Source organism: Papio anubis, chromosome 9 (assembly GCF_008728515.1).
Source record: "Papio anubis isolate 15944 chromosome 9, Panubis1.0, whole genome shotgun sequence".
Classification (NCBI taxonomy): domain Eukaryota; kingdom Metazoa; phylum Chordata; class Mammalia; order Primates; family Cercopithecidae; genus Papio; species Papio anubis.
Window position 1 is genome coordinate 73,403,615 of NC_044984.1, and position 23,645 is coordinate 73,427,259.

Sequence of the window (23,645 nt, forward strand, 5' to 3'; positions counted from 1 at the left end):
TTCTTACTTATGGTGAGTTTCTTTCCTTCATCCTCTCCTACCTTTGGTCTTTTCTGTTTATCAGTATGTTTTCATCCATTGAAGGGGGATCTAGAGTCTAGTATTCTGAAATCATAGCTTCATAAGTACTACAACTTCCGAACATCTAAATCTAAGAACTAGCTTTTAAAATGTTTTAACTAAAGTAAATTTTTAAAAATTTTACTTTGGTAAATTTTTTAGAATTAAAGAAATGCTGTCATTTAAAAGGAGTGTGACTATTTGGGTTAATGTGGTCTTTTGTGATTTCAAGTCTCCATATAACATATCTTACCCATCTCTCTAGTGCTTACCTCTTCACTTATATTTTCACTCATATTTTATAGACTATGATTAAGACAAAACATATGTCTAGACCTCGATAGCCATGTGGTTTTGTTTTATGCCTAATGTAATTCTATGTGAACTATGTAGAAATAGATGTTCTGGAGTTAAAAGTAGCATGACAAATGTTTTGTACTTCTCATAAATTTATCCTGAAGGCAAGCCCACAATATTAAATCATCACATGTAGAGGAAGCTCCACAATATTAAATCATCACATGTAGAGGAAGCTGTCCTGTTGATTTTGAATTTTTAAAATATAAATATCATGCTGTTCAGGCAAAAGTCCCAGGAAAACTGATCAATTTAAAGATGTTTTATCTTCAAAATTCTTTGGAAAGCCCTTTTGTTTTAAGGCTTTTGTTCCTCTAAGATTAGATAAATGATTTTCAGAAATCTAAGATACTCAATAAATTAGTAGATCTAGTGTCTTTCCTTTGGGTAAATGCTGCTTTCTCCCCTTTTTACAGATGAAGAAATTAAATGAAAAAAACTTATATTAATATGAAGGTAATATACCTAATAGGTAGCAATGAATGTCTAAAAAAATACATTTGCTACCCTCTCAAAGTCCATTCCAACATCACAGAGACTTTTTTGCAAGAGAAAAAGAGGATTCTGATACAGACAGAATTGAATTTAGATCCTAGCTCTACTACTTATTAACTCCAAAGAAGTTATGAACTGAGTTTGCTCATATGTAATAGAGATAATTAATGCCTACTGCACCATTTCCTTGTGAAGCTGAATGTGATAAACATATGCAATCTGCTGAATGCAGCTTATTAAATAGCCAGTTAAAATTTTTCAAACTATCTGGCTTCTCCATAAATGGGCCTATAGCCTCCTCCAGTGAATCTCTGAAGAGGGAATTTTCATGTGAATATAAAGGTCCAGGATACATGTGAACCAAGCTGTATTGTTGTTTATAATCTGACACTTTTAAAAAAAGTTTTATTCTATTTTTAATTGACATATGGCCTTTTGATATACCTGTAAGTTGGTGTCTTAGATAGGGATTTTAAAAAATGGATCTTTAGAGTAATTTTGCATGAGAAGTTGATTATTTCCTATTTTATTTCTACAGTTATTCTCCACATAGATGCCCAACAATGGAAACCAAACACCACTTCGTCTAGACTGTAATTTTTGTCCTTGCTGGTCTTGCATTTCCAGCTTGGCACTTTCCCACCATTGTCATCACAAGGTATGGTGCTGAACTAAACTCAGAATATAGCAAAGCACCTAAAGATGAGCCGCTAGTCAGCTCAGAACTATAAAAATCTCATGCTGAACCCCAACATACCACTTACTTGTTCAATGACACACTGCTAGGTTTGAATATGGAGCAAACCAAGGTTTAAATACAGAATTTTCTCTTCTTCAGCCTTAAGCATGTATAGAGAATTGCTATCCCATTCTCTCTACCTCACTTCCCCAAAAGTTGGGAAAGCTGAGTCCATTTATGTTCATTGTTTGTCATTTAACCAACATCCTCCATCCTCTTAGGAAATGTGCAGAGTTTAGGCAGCTACATTAGAGCACTTTGTAAAGATTTTTGGTTGACTTCTCCTTTCTACAAAGGCCACAATTATGTATCTGTTTTATCTCAACATTCTCCAGACTCTGTTGTAGCATCAGAATCTGTGTAGATACTAATACCTTCTGGAAATGAAACAATTCCTTCGCATTATCTTTCCCTCATGCCTTCCTACTCTTCTGTAGCCCCCTTCGTTTACCCACCACTTCCTGCCCACAAAGCCACCATTTCTGCCATCACTGCCCTGCCAGCTGTCTTATAGGAATATTGTCATGGTGGTCTTGATTTGTACATAGAATCATAAGAGACATTCTGCTCTGTTTTGATACAGCTGAGAAAATGACCCCTGCTCACCCCTGCTGATTCAACTGGCAAGGAGACTTGAGGCCATAGCTTCAGATGCTTTTAACGCTTTTTAAATAGACCTTTCTTATTAAAGAACTGTACAACTTTGAACCTCATATGATAAGTGCCCTGGCCTCTCTTTCCAAGAACACCTAGGAGTATATGCCAATGAGAAAACGAAGCAAACAAACAAAAAACAAGGTAGAGGCATCACAGAAGTCCCAGGATCACTGTCCAGTCTTCATGGCTGAGAAGTCATCTTTGGCAGCTGCCAATCAACATTCCTGTCCAGTTTTTAAGCTCAGAGTATTTTCTGCTCATTTCTATTCATTGATGAGAGTTTATCTAGCATCTACTCATTTTTAGTACCAGCTTATTACAGGGAAGCACAAATATATAGTGCATGGCCTCCTCTAGTTGTCAAGACAAAACCAGCATTGATGAAACTGGGAAAATAGAGAGATCATGTGTAAGTAAGTGCTGAATTTTGTGTCACAGAATGTAAGTACCTGAAAAGCTTGTAGGAAAGGAAATACTTAGGAAGCCACTGTTGGTATGGAAAGCTTCATGGAGGTGTCAGTAATTGCCAGATGGGTATTGAATTAGCTCTTCATGGAATTAAATATAGATGCTGAGAATTTCTTCAGCCTTCTCTTCTCTACAATGGTAGTCTCAATTCTATGACCCTGTAGTAAAAGAATGTTTACATAAACTTCTACCATTTTATAGCATCTTTTGATGCTCAAAACACTCTTCATTTTGAACACTCTTCATTTCTCTTCACTTGGGGATGCTAAACTTGGAAGCAGGAAGTGTGTAGAGTCACTCTGACTGTAATAAAAAGAAAAGATAAAGATTTCTACATCTGCATACCTGTATCAATAGTACATGTGAATGTCACTTCATGCATACAAAAACCATAAATTACCTTTTGCATTCTCTCTTTTATATTAAAGTCCCTTTCAGTAGTACTTACTTTTCATTATTTGAATCAGTGCATTGATCCTTTATTCATCTTTTCTATTTTTCTCATTTCTCTTTATATAACTCATATCAGGCTATTCTCTTTCATGAGAGTGTTCACAATGGCCCATTTTAATAAACAAACCTGTATACAGAAATATTTAGAGCTGGAAGTCACCTTGGAGAATCAACTTTTCCCACTCTCTCATTTCATAGCTAATGAAATCAAGGTCAAAATAGATGAAGTGATTTGCCTAAGGTTATGGACTGAATAGAGGCAGTCGGGAATAGGATTATAAGATACAGAATTTTACTTCTGTCATTATGTAACTTTACTCATTGAACAAACATTTATTTATGTGACACGTACCATTCTAGGGGCTGGGGGCCAACCGAAGCCCCCCCAGGCACAAGTCTGCTCCTGATATTCACATTTCTGCAGAGTTCAGTTAGATGTGCTCAATGTGACTTTTTGCTATACATTTTGGTAAATAGTTTTGATTCTTCACGCTTTGATAGTGCCCTTATCTTCATTCAGTCCCAATTAGCTTCCCCATGCTTCTCATTTAATTAATTCCCATCCTTTTTTTTTTTTTCAAGGTACATACTGGCTCTCCTGACTTAGTGCCATCCTGCCTCATTGTTATCCCCCGTTTCTAAAGTAATTATTTTGAGTATAATGAAATGTTAAACATGGTTGAACCCAGTGTGTGATTATTGTAACTTTGGCTGCCAACAGATGTTTTCATATTTGTTGACTTGTATAATAAAGTGCCACAACAGAAAGATGAGTAGTTCCTTCATCCCTGCCCCCCTCCCTTTTTAAAATCTTTGTTGGTAAACATTTGTTCTATTATAATGAGAGCAGACTTGTAGACTTATTCCTCTTAAATGGTTGTCAATGGTTAGACAACAAAACACAAAAAATAGAAAAATTCTTCTGCCTTAAATATGAGGTACAATCTTTTGACCTTCTACCTTCATTTCCAAGAAAGTTCATATTCTGTACCATTGCCTTCTATCCTGTTTCTCCCAGCAACCCCACAGGTACTTCTAGTGGTTACCTGTAATCATAGAACACTTCTTTGTCTACTCTATTACTTGATGAATTCTTTTTCTTTCACTGCCTAATACTCTTCAGTAGTTATCCAGATAAACATTATTGTCTTTTATAGCTATAGACACAATTAGATAATGTTGTGCTTAATGAACAAAAGAAAATAACCACAGTTTCATGTAATACAGTATTAATAACGAAAGTAGCATTTTATTTTTGTTTAACATTTTTAAAGGATAGTTGTATGGTCTTTTTTTGGTAATGTTTATTTCTCTGTAATTTTAAATACTCACAAAAAGCTGCAGGTATAGTACAGTTTCTCACATGCCCTCTACCTTGACTTAGTTATTATTTACCTTTTGTCATATACCATTTTTTCTCTGTCTTCTCTCTCTCTATGAATATATGAAAAATATATATATATAGTTGTCCAATAGAGGCAATTTATCTTCAATATATTACCATTATCTAAATCACAATTTACATTAAAATTTCATCTACTGTCCTAATAATGTTCTTAACGGCTAATTGTTTTATTTCCCACTGGTCTAGGATCTAATCTAGAATCATGCAGTGAATTTAGTTGCCATACAGTGCTTTACTTTTGTGTTGAAATGCTGACATTCACAGTAATGATCCGGAGAGTGTCCTTTTAAAAATAATCCCTGCTTGCTGACTGCTATTCCAATAATAAGAATTTAAGCCAAAAGATATGTAACAAAATCCCTTAGGATTAGTGATATCTGTGTTAAGGATATCTGTGCACATCAACCTTGTAACTATTTTCTAACCACAATTTTGGCATTTTAATGGGAGAGGGTCCAAGACAGAAAACTCTGAGTTTATTAATATTTTACAGTTTTGAAATTTAAACCTTAGGATCAGGATTCTGCTGCCATTCTAGTGCATCATGGGTTAAAGGGATAGTGTTTATAAGTAGCCATGGAACAAGGATTCACAGTGCCCTCTTTAAAACCAATCCTAAATAAATATTTAGCTCAGCGCTATGCTACTGAAGCCTCAACTAAAATCAATATTCTCCTCAAAAGAAATGCTTGATATATTTAAAAACAAAACCTGAATGTAAATATGAGTTATTTGTCATTCTTGAAAGTAAATTCTCTTTTAAAAAACATACAACTATGCATTTTTAAATGTCCAACATTAAAATGAATATAAATAGTTGTCTTCCTCCCCAAAAATGCCACAAAAATTATTTGTGAATTTCTAATGCCTAAAGCACGCAGTGTTTTGCTTAATTCTGTAAGTAGATTATGGTTAGGTCTGCACGGTATGAGCAGTTTGCTTTTTAGCCACTATCAAAGCAATAATAATCCCTAAATCTCAGATATTCTTTTCTCCATATCAAGCCCGATTCTAAAATTGGATTTAAAAAAACACTAAAAAGTCATCAGCTTTATCAACTATGAATGTATATAATATTTTGTGAAAAACACACAACCCTGCCTAAACAGATTAATGTTCTTTTAAAAGTATTGTACAAAAACATAAAAGTATCAAGCCTTGATACGAGAAAATTATCTGAGTCAGTTAATACCAATTACGTTACTGAAAAGTCAGATAGACGATGGAAGGTGCAAAATAATCCTGTGCTATGTTCACTTTTTCCTCTAAAATAAAGACAAGGCATTTATACATGCAAGAGACAGAAATTAGCTACCAGAAAAATGCTGTGCACATCCATATGCAGAGCATAGATTAAGAATAAAATAGTTGTTTGTCCCCTACAGTAGAACAAGTTTGCCCATTCATCCTTGTGATAGATATGCATGCAAAACCAAAGTGAAATCAAATCCCTGCAGATGGCTCATAAGTCACAAACACTGTTTAATCCTTCCCTTTGGGAAGCCTGGCCCTTGGTAAGTAATAATGCACAATGTATATAATGTCAACTCTTCTCTTATTTTTTAATAGGATGTCTTTGTCTTCTTTAGCAGGTTTTTGTCCCATATTTCTTGTAAAGAGCTCTGTGTCACTCTTACCTTCATGTGTATGTCCACTGAATCTTGCTGTACTTTTTGTTTTAACAAAAAAGAAGTGTCAGTATACTTAAACTATACAAAGCATATCTAAAATTGATTGTGGCTCTAAGTCATGGTTTTAGAGGCAGTCAGGCAAACCTAAGTGCATTTTAACATTGCTCTTCCTAATGGATTTTACAGGAAACAGTTGAGTTTCAAGCAGGAATAAAGGAAAAGCATATCTTGGAGGTTTAACTGTTGAACAGATGCAGTAAATGCGGCTTTGGAAATACAGCTGTCACTTTAGATATTTTATGCTGAGTTACCTATGTGACCCAGTAGCTAGAGCTGCTGACGTTAAAATATTTTTGTAATTCTGTTGAAAATAGATGCCATGAGAACTCTTAAAAACAGAGTAAGATACCCATTATAAGACCTATTTTATTCTTTCCTCATTTTCATGATACCTAAATTTTTTGAAGACTGAAAATAATGAGAACTTATATAAAAAGGTACTTGTCTCTAGCACGATGGAAATTTTCATTTATGAGTTGTTAACATGTCAAACAAAATCAGAAATTCCTGATATCTTTATTACATTAAAGCAATGTTGCCTCTTGAGAAGGATTTAATTTTTTTACTCTTTTAAACTGGAAGTTGATCTTTTTTATGCAATGATGTGCAATTATTTTTCTCCTAATTCCTGATGGGCTTTTAATATATACATATTTATGTGTGTTTGTGTACACACATATCTATTAACATGTATATAAACATGTATATTTAAATACATGTATGTTTATCCTATGTACTAGAATAGTTAGTAGGTTATATCAAGGCATTGATTAGCTTCTGAAAATAGGCAAATATGTGTAACATGTTGAAGTGTTTCTAACATCAGTGAAAAATATAAAATTTAAAAGTAACATGGGGCTGTAGAAGCTTGATTTATAATAATCATATTGGTACTTGAGACAGCACCAGAAATTTAATTAAGAATCATGTGATTTATTTCTTAATGAATGTAATATTCTCTAATAATGTCTGCCTAGATTAGTGTTATTCTAATTTCAAATTAAAACACTATAGAAAGCATAATTGACTTTACACAAAATCAGTATATAAACTATCCACAGACTCTTGATCTCTAGCTCATCAAACAGCTTTAAAATCTAAACTATCTATATTATACTACAGATACTAAATATGGATATATGACATTATTTTTATTGGAATATGTAGTAAAATTTTAAGTAGAACTATTAAATAATAAAATTAACGTATTTATAACAATCTGAAATGATTCTGAACTATGTGTAGTCAAGTAACCACTGTATATATTGTTTTCCTTTTAGAAAAACAAAATAATTCTGAAAGAAAGAAAACAAAGAAAAACATACTCCAGAATTCCTAATAGAACAGTAAGTACTTTAATGACACAATGATGATAATAAATCTGTAAAATTAGAGCTTACAAATGTCTTTTATAGAAACACTAACTTTTCCATTTTCTAAGATAATAAATTAGCAGAGTAAGCAAGTTGAGCCATCTCTTTCAATTTACTGGAGTAAACTGAAAATCATTTGTCCTATAATCTGCTTAGATAAGAGGGCAAAGTAATCTTTATGACACATTTATGGAGCAGAAAATGTTTATGATGACTCCATCATATCTTTTGACTAGCATAGTATCATCTTAAATTCTAAAGAAGAAAACAGTAATAAGCTAGATGTAATCAAAGTACCTCATTTTCTCCATATGTGATAAAAAGTTTTTACTTATTTTGAACAAAATGTTAAATACTATTGATGTGCTTGGTTTATTTATAATCACTAAATTGGAATTATTAAAAAATGGCAGCTATCTTCAGGCTTAAAATCTACACGATATTATCATTAGTACATTTGTTTCTAATCTCACAACTTAACTAAAAATGTATTTCCTAGAAATGTATTTCCTTGCTATTGTTTGATGATAATAATAGTTTCCCTAAATACGTTTTCACTAAGCAAAGTTAAGTACATGTTGATGTCAATCCTCATGGTAAAATTGGTGACAAAATAAAAATTTCAAGATGCAGGCAATTATAAATTTTGAATATGTGAATATGAAGAACAATAACATAAAGACAGAAAAGCAAAACCCATGTTTATGACCCATGTTGTATCACATTTAATACCATTGAGTTTGAAATGCAGTTTCAAATTCAGTGTTTCAAAAGTTTCAAACAAATATTAGAGTAAAACAGTATAATAAATTAACAAAATGAAAAATGTGTATCTTAATACATATCAAACTAGAGTCAAGTTCAATGAAAAAAATATAAGTTTGATATATAAAAAGTGAAAATTTCTAAATAATTTTTATAGGATGTATACAAATTATTCTTACATAATAAAATTTTTTAGCCCCCAAAGAACTTTGATGCATAAATTACATCTTAACTTTGAATGGTTGGATATAATTAATCATCATCATGATGTTATAGATGAAGTTTTTCTGAAATATATTTTATTTGTATTTGAGATATGAGAGAGGCAGAGAGAACACCTGTTTCTTTTACCTGTTTGTCTGAAGATTATGTATGTTACAACTTCACACAAAGCACTCTGCCACTTACTTTTTGTTGTAGTTATGAATGGCTATATATTTTAAGTCAGAAATCTATAAAATTTATAATTCAAAATTTTTACACTTTTAAAAACTGCTCTTTGATTTAAAAAATTAACTCTAAATGTATGAAAGTCTATTTTGAGTTTTCAGAGCAGGTTGTGAGCATGTTTACCTAGTTCTGGGTACAAGGATAATTTAAGAATCAGATTTTTCTGTCATATATAACAATTTTTGAAATTCTGAAAATCTGAGTGAGTTACAAGATATGAAATAAGTGAGAAAATTCTTTTTAACATAGAATTTTTTTATCATCTTAATACCCAACATAGACAATGAAATCATTCAGCCAAAACAAACATTTTTAAACACCTAAAATATTAGACTGTCTTAAAGTTTTGTTTTTATATATATAATTCTGTTTTGAAACATAATTTTGATTCTGTGCAATACTCATTGAAAAATGGTTGAATTTTTTTAAACTGAGAAGACCAGACATATTTTTTTAAGCTCTTTGTACAAGAAACAAGTGATATCTACTTCGTTCCCTCACAATTTCTCAGCCCTCTGAGTATAATTTCATGTGAAAAGCCATCAATGACTCATTTTCTGCTCTGACTTATGTACAAGTTATTTGGTCTATTGTTCAGTTGTGACCTATATAAGTTATTTGACTGGAACTGTAATTTTCATAATTGTATTGAAATAGGATTTAGCCTAGCATACCTAGGAGAGATCTCATTCAAGTAATGAGATCTCCTGTTCATTTGGAGTAATCTTAGAAAAAATAACATACATGTTTCCAAAGAAGAAATTATGCCTCTTTTTATGCATTTTTATGTGGTTTGGAGCAGTTTTCATCTCATATTTTAATTGCTTATTATTTAATAATTATATGCTAAATCACTCACAAATTACATGCAAAGGAAAATGACTCAATTCAAGCCCATGTAATAAAAAGTATAAAATGTTTAAAAATTTTATCAGATATTGTGAAGAGGAATACTCTGACTTAAATGACATTATCAAAACATGAGAGTTCTTAATATGTCTTAGCCACTAAAGAGCTCATGAGTTAGTGTTAGACAATAAATGGAATAAAACATGATATCAGATGAATATAATAGATAATATAGTGACATTTTATCTATAGACTGTGCATGTGTTGCTAGCCCATGAATGAGTTTTATGAATTGTATTTGAATCAAAACTTTATAAATGAAAGCTTTTTAGCACAGGAAAGCTCTACAAACCTCTTACAATTTTGCTTTTAAATTCATAGGTTAAGAACAAGTTGATAATTGATTAAAATATTACTATAATATTACTGAAGACATTTACAGCACATTGCATTTATTGCTCACAAAAGGTTTTTGTGCTTAAGAAAGAAATATAAGATAAAAGATAAAAATATAAGATGCATTCTTATAAGAATATAAGAATAAAAGACCATTGGAAAATGTATGCTAAAACACAGTTGACACTTGAACACCAACTCCCACGCAGTCCTAAAATTCCACGCCTAACTTTTAACTCGCCCAAAACGTAACTACTAATAGTGTACTGTTGACTGGATGTTATCAATAACATAAATAGTTGATTAACTCATATTTTTCATATTATGTGTATTATATAGTCTATTCCTAACAATAAAGTAGGAAAAGTGAAGAAAATGTTACTAAGAAAATCATAAGGAAGAGAAAACGTATTTACTATTCATTAAGCGGAAGTAGATCATCATAAAGGTCTCCATCCTCCTCTTCACATTAACTAGGCTGAGGAGAAGGAAGAGGAGGGGTTGGTTTTACTGTCTCAGCAGTGGCAGAGGCAGAAGAAAACCTGTGGATAAGTGGACCTGCGTAGTTCAAACCCTTGTTGTTCAAGTGTCAACTATAGTCATCTTTCTTTTGATTGCTGAAGCTCAGTAGTACTTTCAAGAACGTCATAGTCTGCTCCTTATAAACTCTGATCATACTGGATGCTAATAATAAAGAGGGTGTGTTTAAAAACTCATTCAGATGCTCAGACATCCTTTTAGAAACTATTCATATTATCCTAGATTTCCTAAGCCTCTTTAATACAACTGGGAGTTGAGACACTCACTCAAAATGTGACGATTATTAACAACCCTCCTTTCCTGAAAAACCAAATACAGCAAGAAGTTTTCAGTAAGAGTGATTCTAATGGAAAGCAGATTTTAACCAATAAAACATCTTGTGACTCATTAGAGAATAAATATTATTTGCAAATACCCCAAATGTTACCTACAAATGCTCCTGACAAGTTTTACTTAGTCAATATTTCCCTATTAGAAGTAATAAAGTCCTGCAATAAAAAACCATAAGCCTGTGAGTGTGTGTAATAGTGGCATAAAGCTAGGAGAAAATGTAGAGGTCACCTATTCTAATACTTTCATTTTATAGAGGTTACCTCCTCTAATATTCTCATTTATATATGGGCTGAGAGGTCAAGCCATTTGCCTAAGCTCTTATATCTAGTGATAGAACTGAAAAAAAAAATCTGTGCCAATTAACCACCCACCATTTTTTTCTATCTACCATATTAACTGAAAGTGTCGTTATTAAAAAATGTGTGTGTCAGAACTGTTAAAAAAACTTCTTCTCCAAATTTAATCTTTTTTCAACCAAAACACTAGTGAAAATTTATGTAAATTATTGTTTGTCTAATCTCTAGTAGTCTAAAATTGTATTTTGATATAGTTTATTAGAACGATGTTTATAAAGGTTATATATCTCCACTGTATAACCTTTATAAATAAATAAATATATATGTATCTCAACTATGTATGTATAAAGAGAGCTCATTTATATAGGTATTCATTTATATTTATATACATCTCTACTATATATGTATAAAGAGAGAGGTAATCTGAGTCTTGACTTAATCCAACTCCATCTAATATTTATTAATGATAAGTAGTAAAGAAAAATAGCATATGCACATTAAGTTTTCATGAGCAGAGAATCCATAGGAGAAGGTGAGGACATTCAAGATTACACAGTTAAAAAACTACTAGATAATAATAATATGTAATAATAATACATGCATGCAATCTGCCATCAGCAACACTTAAACAGTTATCTCAATGAGTCTCTCTTTTCTCATCTGGGTAATGAAAAATGTCTGCCCAACATACTTCCCAAGATTCTCTGAGATCAGATTAAATATATGAAGATCTTTACAGTGGTATTTAAGTTAAAATTCTTATATATATTATATAAATTCTTATGTGTAAAATAATGCATATTAATGTTAATTAAAATTATTTTATAATATTGACAAAATTATTAAACATATTAGATATCACTAATAAAATATATATTTTTAGTTAAAAATAATTAAAATTTATATATAATAAATAAACAACACTTATTTTTAAATAAACAATAAGTATTATTACATAAAAGATTATTATTATGAAAAGAAGTTCTTTTTGTGAACATTTGCCTTGTTTTTGGAGTACCATGTGTCATTTTATAAAGGCATGTTTCTGAAAAAACCAAAGTTGTTGGTTGATTTTTGCTTTAGGCAATAATGATCATACAGAAAAAAAATTCCCTTTTTCTTGAATTTATAATTTATCTTTAATCCTGATCCGTGTTCCCACACATAAGTCTAAGAGAGCTCATATATGGAAGGAAGGGAGTTGGGAAAGGAAAGGAAGCATTTACTGGGCTTTCGTTTTGTGTCAGGTGTTTAGTAGGCATTGAACTAAATTTCATTTAATTATTCAAAGAACCCTTCTGATGTTTTAACGGTTTTACAGATGATGAAAATGCGGATTCAAAGGTTTATAAAGTTAGCTTACTTAGTATGCAACAGAGTTGCCATAGACTCAGGTCTCTCTGATTTCTCCTTTTCAAGTTAGGACTCAACTAAACAGGGACAACCAGTGAAAGTAAGGCATATTTCACCTTCCTATATGAATGTCTATGCAAAATACTTAATGTGCACACGTTACTTTACTTTACTACTTATCATCAATAAATAAGAGATTGAATCATGCATATTTGTCCTTCAGATGCTAAAAATAACCCATGGTAGGAGAATTTAATTATTAAAGACAGCAATCTTTTGATAGGAAGAGTAGAACCAAAATCAAAATGAATTACAGCCATAAGTATAAAAATTCACCTAAAAGAGAAAAACAATATTTATTTTGTTTGTAAATAACAATACAGTGGATATTCACCATATTTACTTAGGTTTTTATGTATACTACATTATCGGGACTTATTTTCTTTAAAAACTTTGGTACCACTTTGGAAATTCATTCCTTTATTTATCCTTCATTCTTTATTCAACAGGCTGCTATTGATTACCCACGTATACATAGTTCCAGGTGTTTTAGATATAGGAATAAATAAAGCATAGTCTCTGTCATCAAGTAGTTTGTATTCGGAATAATTACAAATATAAGAAAGTTTGCTTCATAAAGAGAATAAAAGTTATATTGACTATAAGTCATAGATTTTCTTTTCAAGCTACTCATCTGATTAACCATAATCAGATTAAATTATGTTTTTATTTGTCAAATGATTCAGTGTTTTGTCACTTTCCTTGGATATTGAGTAAAATGGGTTTCCCACAATCATCATTATTCGTGATAAAGCTAAACCATGTTTGACCATTTATAGTATTTTTTGATACACTAACAAAGGAGGCTTTTATAATCTTATTGTAGCATAGTACTGGCTTTGGAAATTCTCTATATTCAAATGCCAACTCCACCACCTAGTAACTATGGGATATAGGACAATTTTTTAGACCTCTGTGTGTTTTGATTTCTCCACTGAGTAATTGTGATATTCAAATGAGTCCAATATAGGCAATGTCTTTGTTTATATAACAGTGTCTTGTTGATAGTAGTTACTGTATTCAAGTTAGCTATTATAATTAGTTGATAGAATTCAGTCCATTGTTTCTAAAACTTCTCATTAATTTTTGATTTGGAAGCTCTCATTGATATTAGTCTTTATTTTATTCTGAAAAACATTATCTTTCATCACTCAGATATGTAAGTTGTCTAGTTAAAAGAGATAAAGTGAAAATTATTTAACCAGCATTTTTCATTAAAAAAAAATCATGTAAAGTTCAAAGTTAATAAGACTTGAAACCAAATGATTTAGCTATATGAATTATTAGTTTTGATCTGCTATAACATTATGATTTATTTACTTGTCTATACCAGGGTATTGCTTTGGGTTGCATTATTCTCCTTTGTAATTAAGAATGTTTGCACTGAATAAAAAACTGTATTCAAGTGCTGTTTCTGCCATTTATTACCTGCGTGTCTGCAGGAAGACAAAATAAGCTGCCTCAATGTCCTCTTCTATAAAAATGAAAATGAATCCTATTTTATAGGTTTCATATGAGAGTAATGACATGTTTATTAACTGCTTATTACAGAAATTAATATAGTAACATGAGTTAAAATTAATGTTGTTATATTTGTTATTTAAAACATCTTAGTAATATCAAAGGGGCATTCTTTTATTTCAAATTTATTTATTATAAATTAACATCTTTTAAATTATAAAACGTAGTCGTGTACCACCTAACAACGTTTTAGTCAGTGATGGACTGCATATACAGCAGTGACCCTTAAGATTATAACATCAGATTTTTACTGTACCTTTTCTGTTTAAATACACAGATACCACTGTGTTACAGTTGTCTACAGTATTCAGTACAGTGACATGTACAGGTTTGTAGCCCAGGAACAACAGGCTAAACCATACAGCCTAGGTGTGAGGTAGACTGTACCATCTAGGTTAGTATAAGTACACACTATGGTGTTCAACAACAACAAGACTGCCTAATGATACATTTCTCAGGATATACCCCTGTCATTGAGTGATTCATAACTGTATATAGAAGTCTAGATGGAATAAAGAGTAAGGGAAAGTGTGAAGGAAGAAAGAAAAGGAGAAAAGTCTGGTTGGAAATCTTGAACACAAGATGAAATATGGATTTGATAGAGTAGGATGCAGACTTGCTTTGGGAGGAGTCCACCATGAACCCTCTCCTTGAAGGCCTCTTCCTTCTTAAAGCAAATACAGAAATTAGACAATCTCAATAGCATGACTCCCTTTCAGAAAGGTCAAGAGTAAGGCTTGAGAGTCTTCATAGCCCTAGAAGTAGGCTGAATCAGTGTGCATCATGGTGTGAAGGGTAGCAAAAATGCTTTGTATCTTACCATGAAATTATTTTCTTTGGAATAACAAAGGGACCCATTTTCTCCAGAGAAAATAGACCTAACCAAACTGTAGGCTGAGTAGATGTCCAGAAATAAATTGCATCCCACACATTGTTATTACATGCACCATTTTAAAGTTAAGGTTAGTAGGATGCCATTACTTGGCAACTCTTATTTTAAAAAATAGTAAAATTTTGTATGTGACGTCTGAAATTGAAATCGCAGCATTATTCTTTTACCAAAGAAATCTCAGTTGACAAAGATGCTTATTTTGCTGCATTTTTCCCTCATGATACAGAATACTGTTTCTCCTCATTTTAAAACCTCAATTAATTATCTTCAGATGAAAATTTTCATATTCACCATTTTAAGTGGCTTTGCTGTTTGAGTCACTCTTTTGCTGACACCATAAAAATCCCTTTACAATACTGACATGGGCTATCAGTCCTAACACCACTTCTTCTTTCCATGTAAAATCTTGTTATGCCTCTAAAGATGAGTATATCCCAGTCTTAATAATAACTATTCCTGTTTCAGCAGAAAATAATTCATAATAAATATCTTAGCATTTTCCTCCTTTCCTTGGAATTGAATCATTACAAATACTAACAATTTTAGTTCTTTTCTGTTCTGAAAGATGAAAAATCTGGTTCAGCATATGCTCCATTGTACATTTGAGCAATTTATGTCCCCTGTTCTTATGGTTAATATGAATTGCTTAATCCTGTGATTGTTTTTGTTTTCTATTTTCAAAGGGATCCTGGCAAAGCCTATGTTTATGAATTTGTACAAAATGTTTCAGACTAAGGAGAATGCCTCTAAACAAATGCTCAAAATACATTGGTTTCTAACTCATATGACCCCCCAAAGTGATATTATATGATTTTTCAATAGTCTGAAATATATTGTAAGAAATAATTCTTAGCAATAGTTTTGCAAGTTGCTCAGCATTTTTGCTTATCCGTTTTATATTTGCATGTGGCATTGGCACAATTTGCTATAACATCTCCTAGGACATTATATATTTTTATCAGGCATATACTATTTGAGCTATGAAGGTTAGTCTTAGATGTTCTTTCTCTTTTGTACTTTGAAAGATTTTTTTCTAATTTTAGACGAGGTTTTCTTAATACCCTCTATGTCTTAGACTCACCATGCAGGGATGTCCAAGGGAGAGAGTACAGTTATGGGTTCTCAGTTTCTGTTTCTGGTAGCGCCTTCCTCATCCTTCCTTTTGGCTTACCATTAGACACAGAAACCAAAAATTATGGCTTCAGGCTGCTAAAAGCCTGAAACAAAACAAAATAACAACAACAACAACAACAACAACAAAATAAGGCAGGTTGGACAAGCTCATGAGCATTACATATGTCACAATCTTTATAATAAATACCATTTTATTACAAAATGCAACAAAATAATTATTTGCATTATTCCTAGTAACATAATTCCAGAAAAAAAATGGGTTTGAATAATTGTATACTTATGGATATATCCATTGTTCCCATTTTAAGAATTGAACAATTATTAGTGTGTTTTTTTGAAAGGCAAAGCCAGATTTGTCATTGAGACGGCTAAAAGAATGGAAGCAATACAGGCAGTCCCCAACTTATGAATGAGTCATATAACAAAATTCCTTTTAAGATGTTTTCTTTCCATTTTATAAGATGGCTATTTATCCAGAGTGGCCACACAAACAAACCTGTCAAAACCCACAGCTTACGCCAAATGACAATATTTTTAGCATTGGTTACGGCGACCGTGTGAGTGAGAGGGACACAAGGAAAAACAAGTTTCTCCATTTTTCCTGATACTCAGGTGACCCTGCCCAAAATGTGAAAAATAACTAAAGCTGGCTTTTCACACAGGCTTCTCTCTCTTTCTCACCTTTGTTTTCTTCCTGAGGTAATTCTGCTTCCCATCTGATATTCTCTAGCTGCCTTTTCTTTAAAGTGGTTTTGGCTTCCAATTTTCTAACCCAACTTGTCTCTTGATCAAAATGACTCAGTACAGCTGGTATGGGGAAATGTCTAAGGAAAAAGTAACTGGGCCAAAGTGTTCACACCAGCCCTGCATCCTGCATCTCCCTTCTGCTTCCCACCCCCACCCCACAATTGTTAATTTAAATAAACATATAACTTAAGGAATTTTTGACAGTGTGGGGTCCTGGAGTGATAAATGTATAGATAGTATGAGTGAAGATATTTGGATACAGGAACTGAGATAGGTGGGACTTCAGCCTTAAATGCAGCATCCCCTGCACTGCCCTTGAAGTGGTACATTTTCTTCAATACTATACTTAGAAGCCTATAGTTTCTTTATTTTTAATACATACACATTTTCCCAATGGGTCTTGCAAAGCTTATGATAGAAGCTTTGTTAATGAGATGTGTATGTCTGTTCTCACACTGCTAATAAAGACATATGCAACACTGGGTAATTTATAAAGGAAAGAGGTTTAACTGACTCACAGTTCCATATAGCTGGGGAGGCCTCACAATCATGCCAGAAGGTGAATGGGGGGCAAAGGCATGTCTTATGTGGTGGCAGGCAAGGGAGCATGTGCAGAGGAACTCCTTTTTATAAAACCATCAGATCTCATGAGACTTATTCACTATCACGAGAATAGCACAGGAAAGGCCTGCCCCTATAATTCAGTGACCTCCCATTGGGTCTCTCCCACAACAGGTGGGAATTATGGGAGCTACAATTCAAGATGAGATTTGGGTGGGGACACAACCAAACCATATCAAAATGTAACAGGCTAGAGAGAACTGCTTTCATGTTTTCTAAAATGTAAAAGTCAGTGTAAAATACATGATTATATAATATTGTTTACCTACATTTTAATTTTCATTCTTTTCAATACCTCAAATGTAAAACCATCCATTCATAAAGTAAATTTTAAGATTTACCTCTATATGAAGGAAATTGTTATTTGTATTAGCTATACCATTCCTTACACCTGGCCACCCGAAACAAGAAAATAATCAAATTTTTAATTTTCAATTTTTTATCTTAACTCTGAATATAAATATAACTAAAACGTTTTCAGTAATAACTCCATGCACAGTGATCAAACAAATGCTGTACTTGTTGCGTGCTGGCATCAACAATTATGAAAGTGGCTTGATAAGGCCAGGCCAGATCTTTGTACCCAGTTATACCAGGCTACTGTCAGACAGCCCCAGACAGCCCATCCCTCTGACCCCAGGGCTTATGGAAACAGTGGATGCTGGTAACTGAACACTTACTCCCTGCTGCATGCTTCCCATGTCATTTCATTCCTGTGAAGTGCATATTCATATCTGTATTTCATAAATGAGAAGACAGATTCTGAAAGGCAAACCAACTTGTTCAAAACAGCATAGCTTATAGATTTTGAGCCAGATGCAAACCAAAGTCTGTGTAATGCTAAAACCTGTACTCCTAGACATTATGCAAATTGTTTCATGGACTTAAACTGAAATAATATCTGATGAATTTCTCTTTGCGTAAGAGAGTAAGCTCCACAAGTGTGGCAGGCAGAGCATCCTCATATCTCAGAACCTGACACAGTGAAGGTGCTCAATGCTGGTTGAACCAAAGTGACAACTTTTTTACCCAGCTCTATCATAGCAGTAACTTTACTAAAAGTTCTCTGTTCCCTTATTTTTTTTCATAAAAGTTATCCATGTCCCTGAAAAAAACCTACGTCCCTGTAACAAAAAGCCTTTATTTTCAAGAGCTGTATCTTTAGCCCTTTTTTAAAATTGTGGTAAAATATATATAACATCAAATTTACCATTTTAACTTACATTGGAAAGTATACAGCTCAGTGGTATTAAGTACATTCACACTGTTATTCGATCATCAGCATCATCCACCTTCAGAATTTTTTCATCTTCCCAAAGTGAAATTCCATACATATCAAACAATAACTCTCCATTCCCCTTCCTCACAGACCCTGGAAGCCACTATTTTACCTTCAGTCTTGATGAACCTGACTATTCTAACTACCTCATGTAAGTGGAATTATACAGTATTTTTCCTTTTGTAACTAAGTTATTTCACTTCATATATTGTCAAGGTTTATCCTTCTTATAGCACATGTTAAAATTTTCTTCCTTTTTAAGGCTGAATAATATTCCATTGTACATATCTATCACATTTTGTTTATCCATTTATCTGATGATTTATTGAATAATGTAGTTGTCCAAAATGGAATCTTTTTGCCAATTCTTTAATGGAAAGATAAGATGTAAATATAAAAATGCAATGAGTTCATGATTTTTAGAACATCTCTCTTTTTATATCATAAGTCCTAAAATTAATCATGGAAAACTAGTTCAGTTTAGGCAATCAGCAAAAGAAATAGATGAGTTTAAGATAATTTAGGATTTATGAGTTATAAATATGCCACATTTTAACTACTCAGGCTGGAATTAGCCTGTCTTCATTTGATTATCTGTTTTGATACATTGACTGTTCTTCAGAAGATTCGTGAAGCTAGGGGTATTTTTAAACTGCCATTTCTCTAAAATTAAATAGAATAATAGGGAGGGGAACATTGATTCTAAATAAGAATGCAAATTTATAGCTGTCAAGTTTTCTAATACTACCATGTAACTTCTAATCGGTGTGTTCTGGAATATTCTTGTTCAAGAATTGGTGTTTCAGTGTTAAGTCAATAAGAAGGAAATAATCTATAGTTTTTAGTATTTTCAACAGCTTTCCTTATGTGCTCACCAATAATTTTTTAGCTGGCATTTATCAATGCAAGAGACACACTCAGTTACACATAGGTATATATCCTCTGATACACAAACATTATTCTCTAATCCACTAATCCTTACACTGAAAAGTAGATGTCATCACCATTTTACAAATGGGGAAGCAGAGGATCAGAAAGGTTAAATGACTTTCTCAGTTAATAACTGGCAGAGTCAGCATCTGAGAACAGGACTTCTAGATACACGGCTGCTGCTCTGTCACCTCACACTTCTGGGCCACAAAAATGAATGGGACAGTCTCCACCCTGGAGTAATTTATATTATACTGGAATGGATGGGCATTTTTAACTAACTAAAACATCATAGTATGAAGATTAGAAGTGCTTTGGAAGCCAGCAGGTAGACATAGCTTAATAGTGCCTGAAAAGCTTGGCAAATGAAAGGGCATTCCATCTTGGCCTTACATGACTTCCTTCCATGCTGGTTTTCCATTTTAATTAGTAAAGAATTTAGTTAAGCACATAGGACAATTGGTTAAAGTTGAAGCTGTAATGAGATCATGAAGGTTAAATTAAAGTGTTTGAAGTTTGTCTCTTAGCAGTGGAAAACAAATGTTTTAATGTTTTCATTCTTGTTATTTTTTTCTGCTTAATCTACCATTCTGCAGAAGGCTTAGTAATAGAACAATAGTAGGAGAAGAAAAAGATTTTTTTAAAAAAGAGAATCCTTGTATGAGCCTATGCTAGTTTATTTTAATGTTCTTGCATTGTATACATGATTAAAGATTTTAAGTTTATGACTTTGCATGTTGATCAGAGTTATCATTTCCCTCAAGTACTGCTCAATAACATGATCCATAATGACATTTTGTTGTTATTTTCTGACCTGTTGGGTGAGGCACTAAAGCCAGCTTCCCTAGGTCTATGTAGCTTTAAGTTACTGCAGTGAGGAAATTTCACAGTGCTGTCATGCTTTTGGTTAATACAGTTTTGTGTTTTGCTTGGGAAAGACAATTCTGAGAGTGTCCTATTGATTCAGATGTTTTCTGACAGTAGCTGCCTACCAGGTTTGCCTTCATTGACTTTTCAATGTTCTGTTACAAATAACTTGCATGTACAATTTGATAGTGAAAAGCCTAGAAGGTTCCCCACTGTGCATGAAGTTAGAGCAGCCCTGAGCCATGGGGTGGTGAGTGCTTATTATCATTCTGAAAATCATCCACTTGTCCTGGGCTGTTGCCATAAAAGGGTTGTGTTTTCTCTGTTATTCTTTTTTCTTCTACTGCTTCTTTTATTCTTTCAGACATTCCAATGCACTTCTTATTCTTTAAAAGTTTAAACTTCATTCTTAAAAATTCCCCATGGTGACTGAAACTTGAAATATAAAGTCACAGGTGTTTTCTGATATTTTTGAACACATGGAACGCGAGATGGCCTGGATTGCAAGTACTTATTTTGTTAGTACAATTTAAAAGAATCTCTTCTGTGAGATTTTTCTAAAATGGTGAATGGTTAGAAATGTCTTTTATAATCTTAGTAAAAACAACTACCATTTATCGAATGCCTACCATCTGCCAAGTTCTGTGCTTGGCAACTATCATGTTATCTATAATATTGACAACTCTGTAAGGTAGTATCATTAAACCATTTACAGATAAAGAAACAAAGACTCTGAGAAGTTAAGTGACTTGTCCAAGACCAGAGTGATTACTTCTATCTTTCTAATTGTGGTTGACTTCTACTTACTAAAAATGAGAGTAATATCATTTGGGTTTGCAGAGCACTTCGCAGTTTCACATATGCCACCTCCTTTAACCTCACAAAACTGATAGCTATATTTTGCAGTTCGCCTTAATGTTTGTGAGACCATCTTGAGGCTTTAGATCAGAAATGGAGTATGAATTTCCTTGTGCTGAAATATGACCTTTTGTTAAGTTAGCATCATTTGCAAAATGGCTTCATTTCTACCATTACTAGTTTATTTTATCAGGGGAGAAGGCAGCTGGAGAACTTGCCTGTCGATGCCCTTGAAGAGCTTGTGGGATTATGTTTACCCAGACAACAGTTGCCTGTAGCAAAAGTATAATAATGTTTTTGAAACCCAACTGCTCTGCCCCTGAAAACTATGTAGGAAATACTTACATAGCTGCTGTTTCCTGCTGTCTCCTCCCAGGATCCCAGCCCGTGGCATCTCTGCCTTTCAAAGATATTCCACTGTGCAGTCTGTCCCTATGTCTGCTTGTAAACCAAAGCATAATGTTCATTTATACACATAAGTGGTGGAGGGGGAAGGAGAACCTTATAGAATTACAAATAAGATAATATTATAATGGGTAATAAGTACATTTCTGCCTCATCACCAGTATTTCCAAAACTCAATGGCATCAAATTCTCTGAAATAATTTAGGCCTGTGAAATGGGAATTGGGTAAAGAAAATAAGTAAAAAAGGTTGTTGAACTCAATAGGGAAAAATAATAAAACAAATACAGTAACAGGTACACTACCCTCCTCTATCCCCCATGGGAACACCAAAGCAAACCCACTCACCCTTCCAAAAAATATCATTACTTTCAGATACCAGAGTTTTGACCCAGGACTCTGACCTCACTTTTCCTGACCTAACTCCTCCCGGATGAGGTTAATTTCTCCCTCTCTTCTGTATTCTCAAAGCACCTAGGACATGCCTCTACTTCAGTATCCATCTTCTCTACTGGATATGAGCAAAAAGAGCCTCCTCCTCATCCCTACCATTCTGGAGAACAGTCCATCACTCAGAGCACAAAGCTTAGTGCACAGTAGATGAATCTATTCAGCCATGCAACAGCACCAGACCTTCTGCTAGTACTGAGTGCGACACTCAGAGAATGTTTAAAGAAATGAGGAACAAAGAAAGGGAGTGAAGAAGGCAGGGAATGTAGGAATGAGAGAGACAGGGAAGAAAAGACTAAAGGAGGAAGGAAAGAGGGAGTGAGGAAGGAAAGAAAGAAGAAAGCTTGGCCCAAGATGTGAATAAGAATGTAATGATTTCATTTATCACATAGTATTTCACATAATACCTATTGTTTACTTTCAGCAAAGAAATTTATTTTGAGAATGTGAATATTTCAGAGGGATAATTCACAGTGGAGATGGGGTAAATCGTTTGTAGAAGACTAGAAATCAGTTTTTAAATGTTTCTCTTTCCACTAATTTCGAAGTTTATTTTTCTTGTTACTAAAATATTTCCACTTTTATATACGTGAAGATAAAACTTTTGCTTACTCCTTAGCTAATGAATTTTATAAACAAACTCTTTTATGTGTTTTTATAATATAATATGTGAAATGAGAAGACTAAGGGATTTTACCCACCACCTACATATTACCATATTAAAATATTCCTGAATAAAGTAAACCCTACCATAAAAGTGTGTGTGTGTGGGGTGGGGGGTATGATTTTTCTCTTTGGTCTATGAAACAGATTATGCTAATTTATGCCAGCACTTCTAATAACAACTAACTATTCTGCACCCCAAACACACACACACACGCGCGCGCACACACACACACACACACACACACCATCTACTCTTCTCTCTCCTGCTCCAGTACTCTGTAGCATTGGTTTAGTTTTTCTCTTTTATTCCCTCAGCCCCACTCTTTAGGCCTAAAAAAAAAGGAAAGAAAGACAAGGAAACCTTTCTTTCTCATTTCTAGGGCTCTTAGGGGTTGCATGCTGCCACTCTACCATTCTTCACACAATCCAATTAGAAACTCAAGGGTGACCAGCATAGTGGCTTGTGCCTGTAATCCCACACTTTGGGAGGCTGAGGTGAGTGAATCGCTTCAGACCAGGAGTTTGAGATCAGCCTGG

The 23,645-nt window shown here is 33.2% G+C and overlaps 1 protein-coding gene and 1 long non-coding RNA gene across 9 annotated transcripts in view; both read left to right on the forward strand.

Moving 5' to 3' along the window:
• The window catches only part of SYT1 (synaptotagmin 1), a 587,652-nt gene that overhangs the window by 168,881 nt on the left and 395,126 nt on the right, over positions 1-23,645 (forward strand). For 3 of the 8 annotated variants that reach the window (XM_017946030.3, XM_017946032.3, XM_017946031.3), the window contains 3 exons: positions 1,451-1,570; positions 7,606-7,671; positions 19,025-19,085. The exons of 2 other annotated variants lie outside the window; for them this stretch is intronic. In XM_017946030.3, coding sequence (XP_017801519.2) covers positions 1,466-1,570; positions 7,606-7,671; positions 19,025-19,085 — 232 coding nt within the window. In that variant the 5' untranslated portion in view covers positions 1,451-1,465. The remainder of the gene's footprint in view (positions 1-1,450; positions 1,571-7,605; positions 7,672-19,024; positions 19,086-23,645) is intronic. 3 more of the 8 variants (XM_017946035.3, XM_017946037.3, XM_017946033.3) reach the window with 2 other exon arrangements.
• On the forward strand, positions 1,577-3,872 carry LOC116268900. Its single transcript, XR_004176132.1, has 2 exons — positions 1,577-3,698; positions 3,812-3,872. It is a non-coding gene; the product is annotated as an uncharacterized LOC116268900 (long non-coding RNA).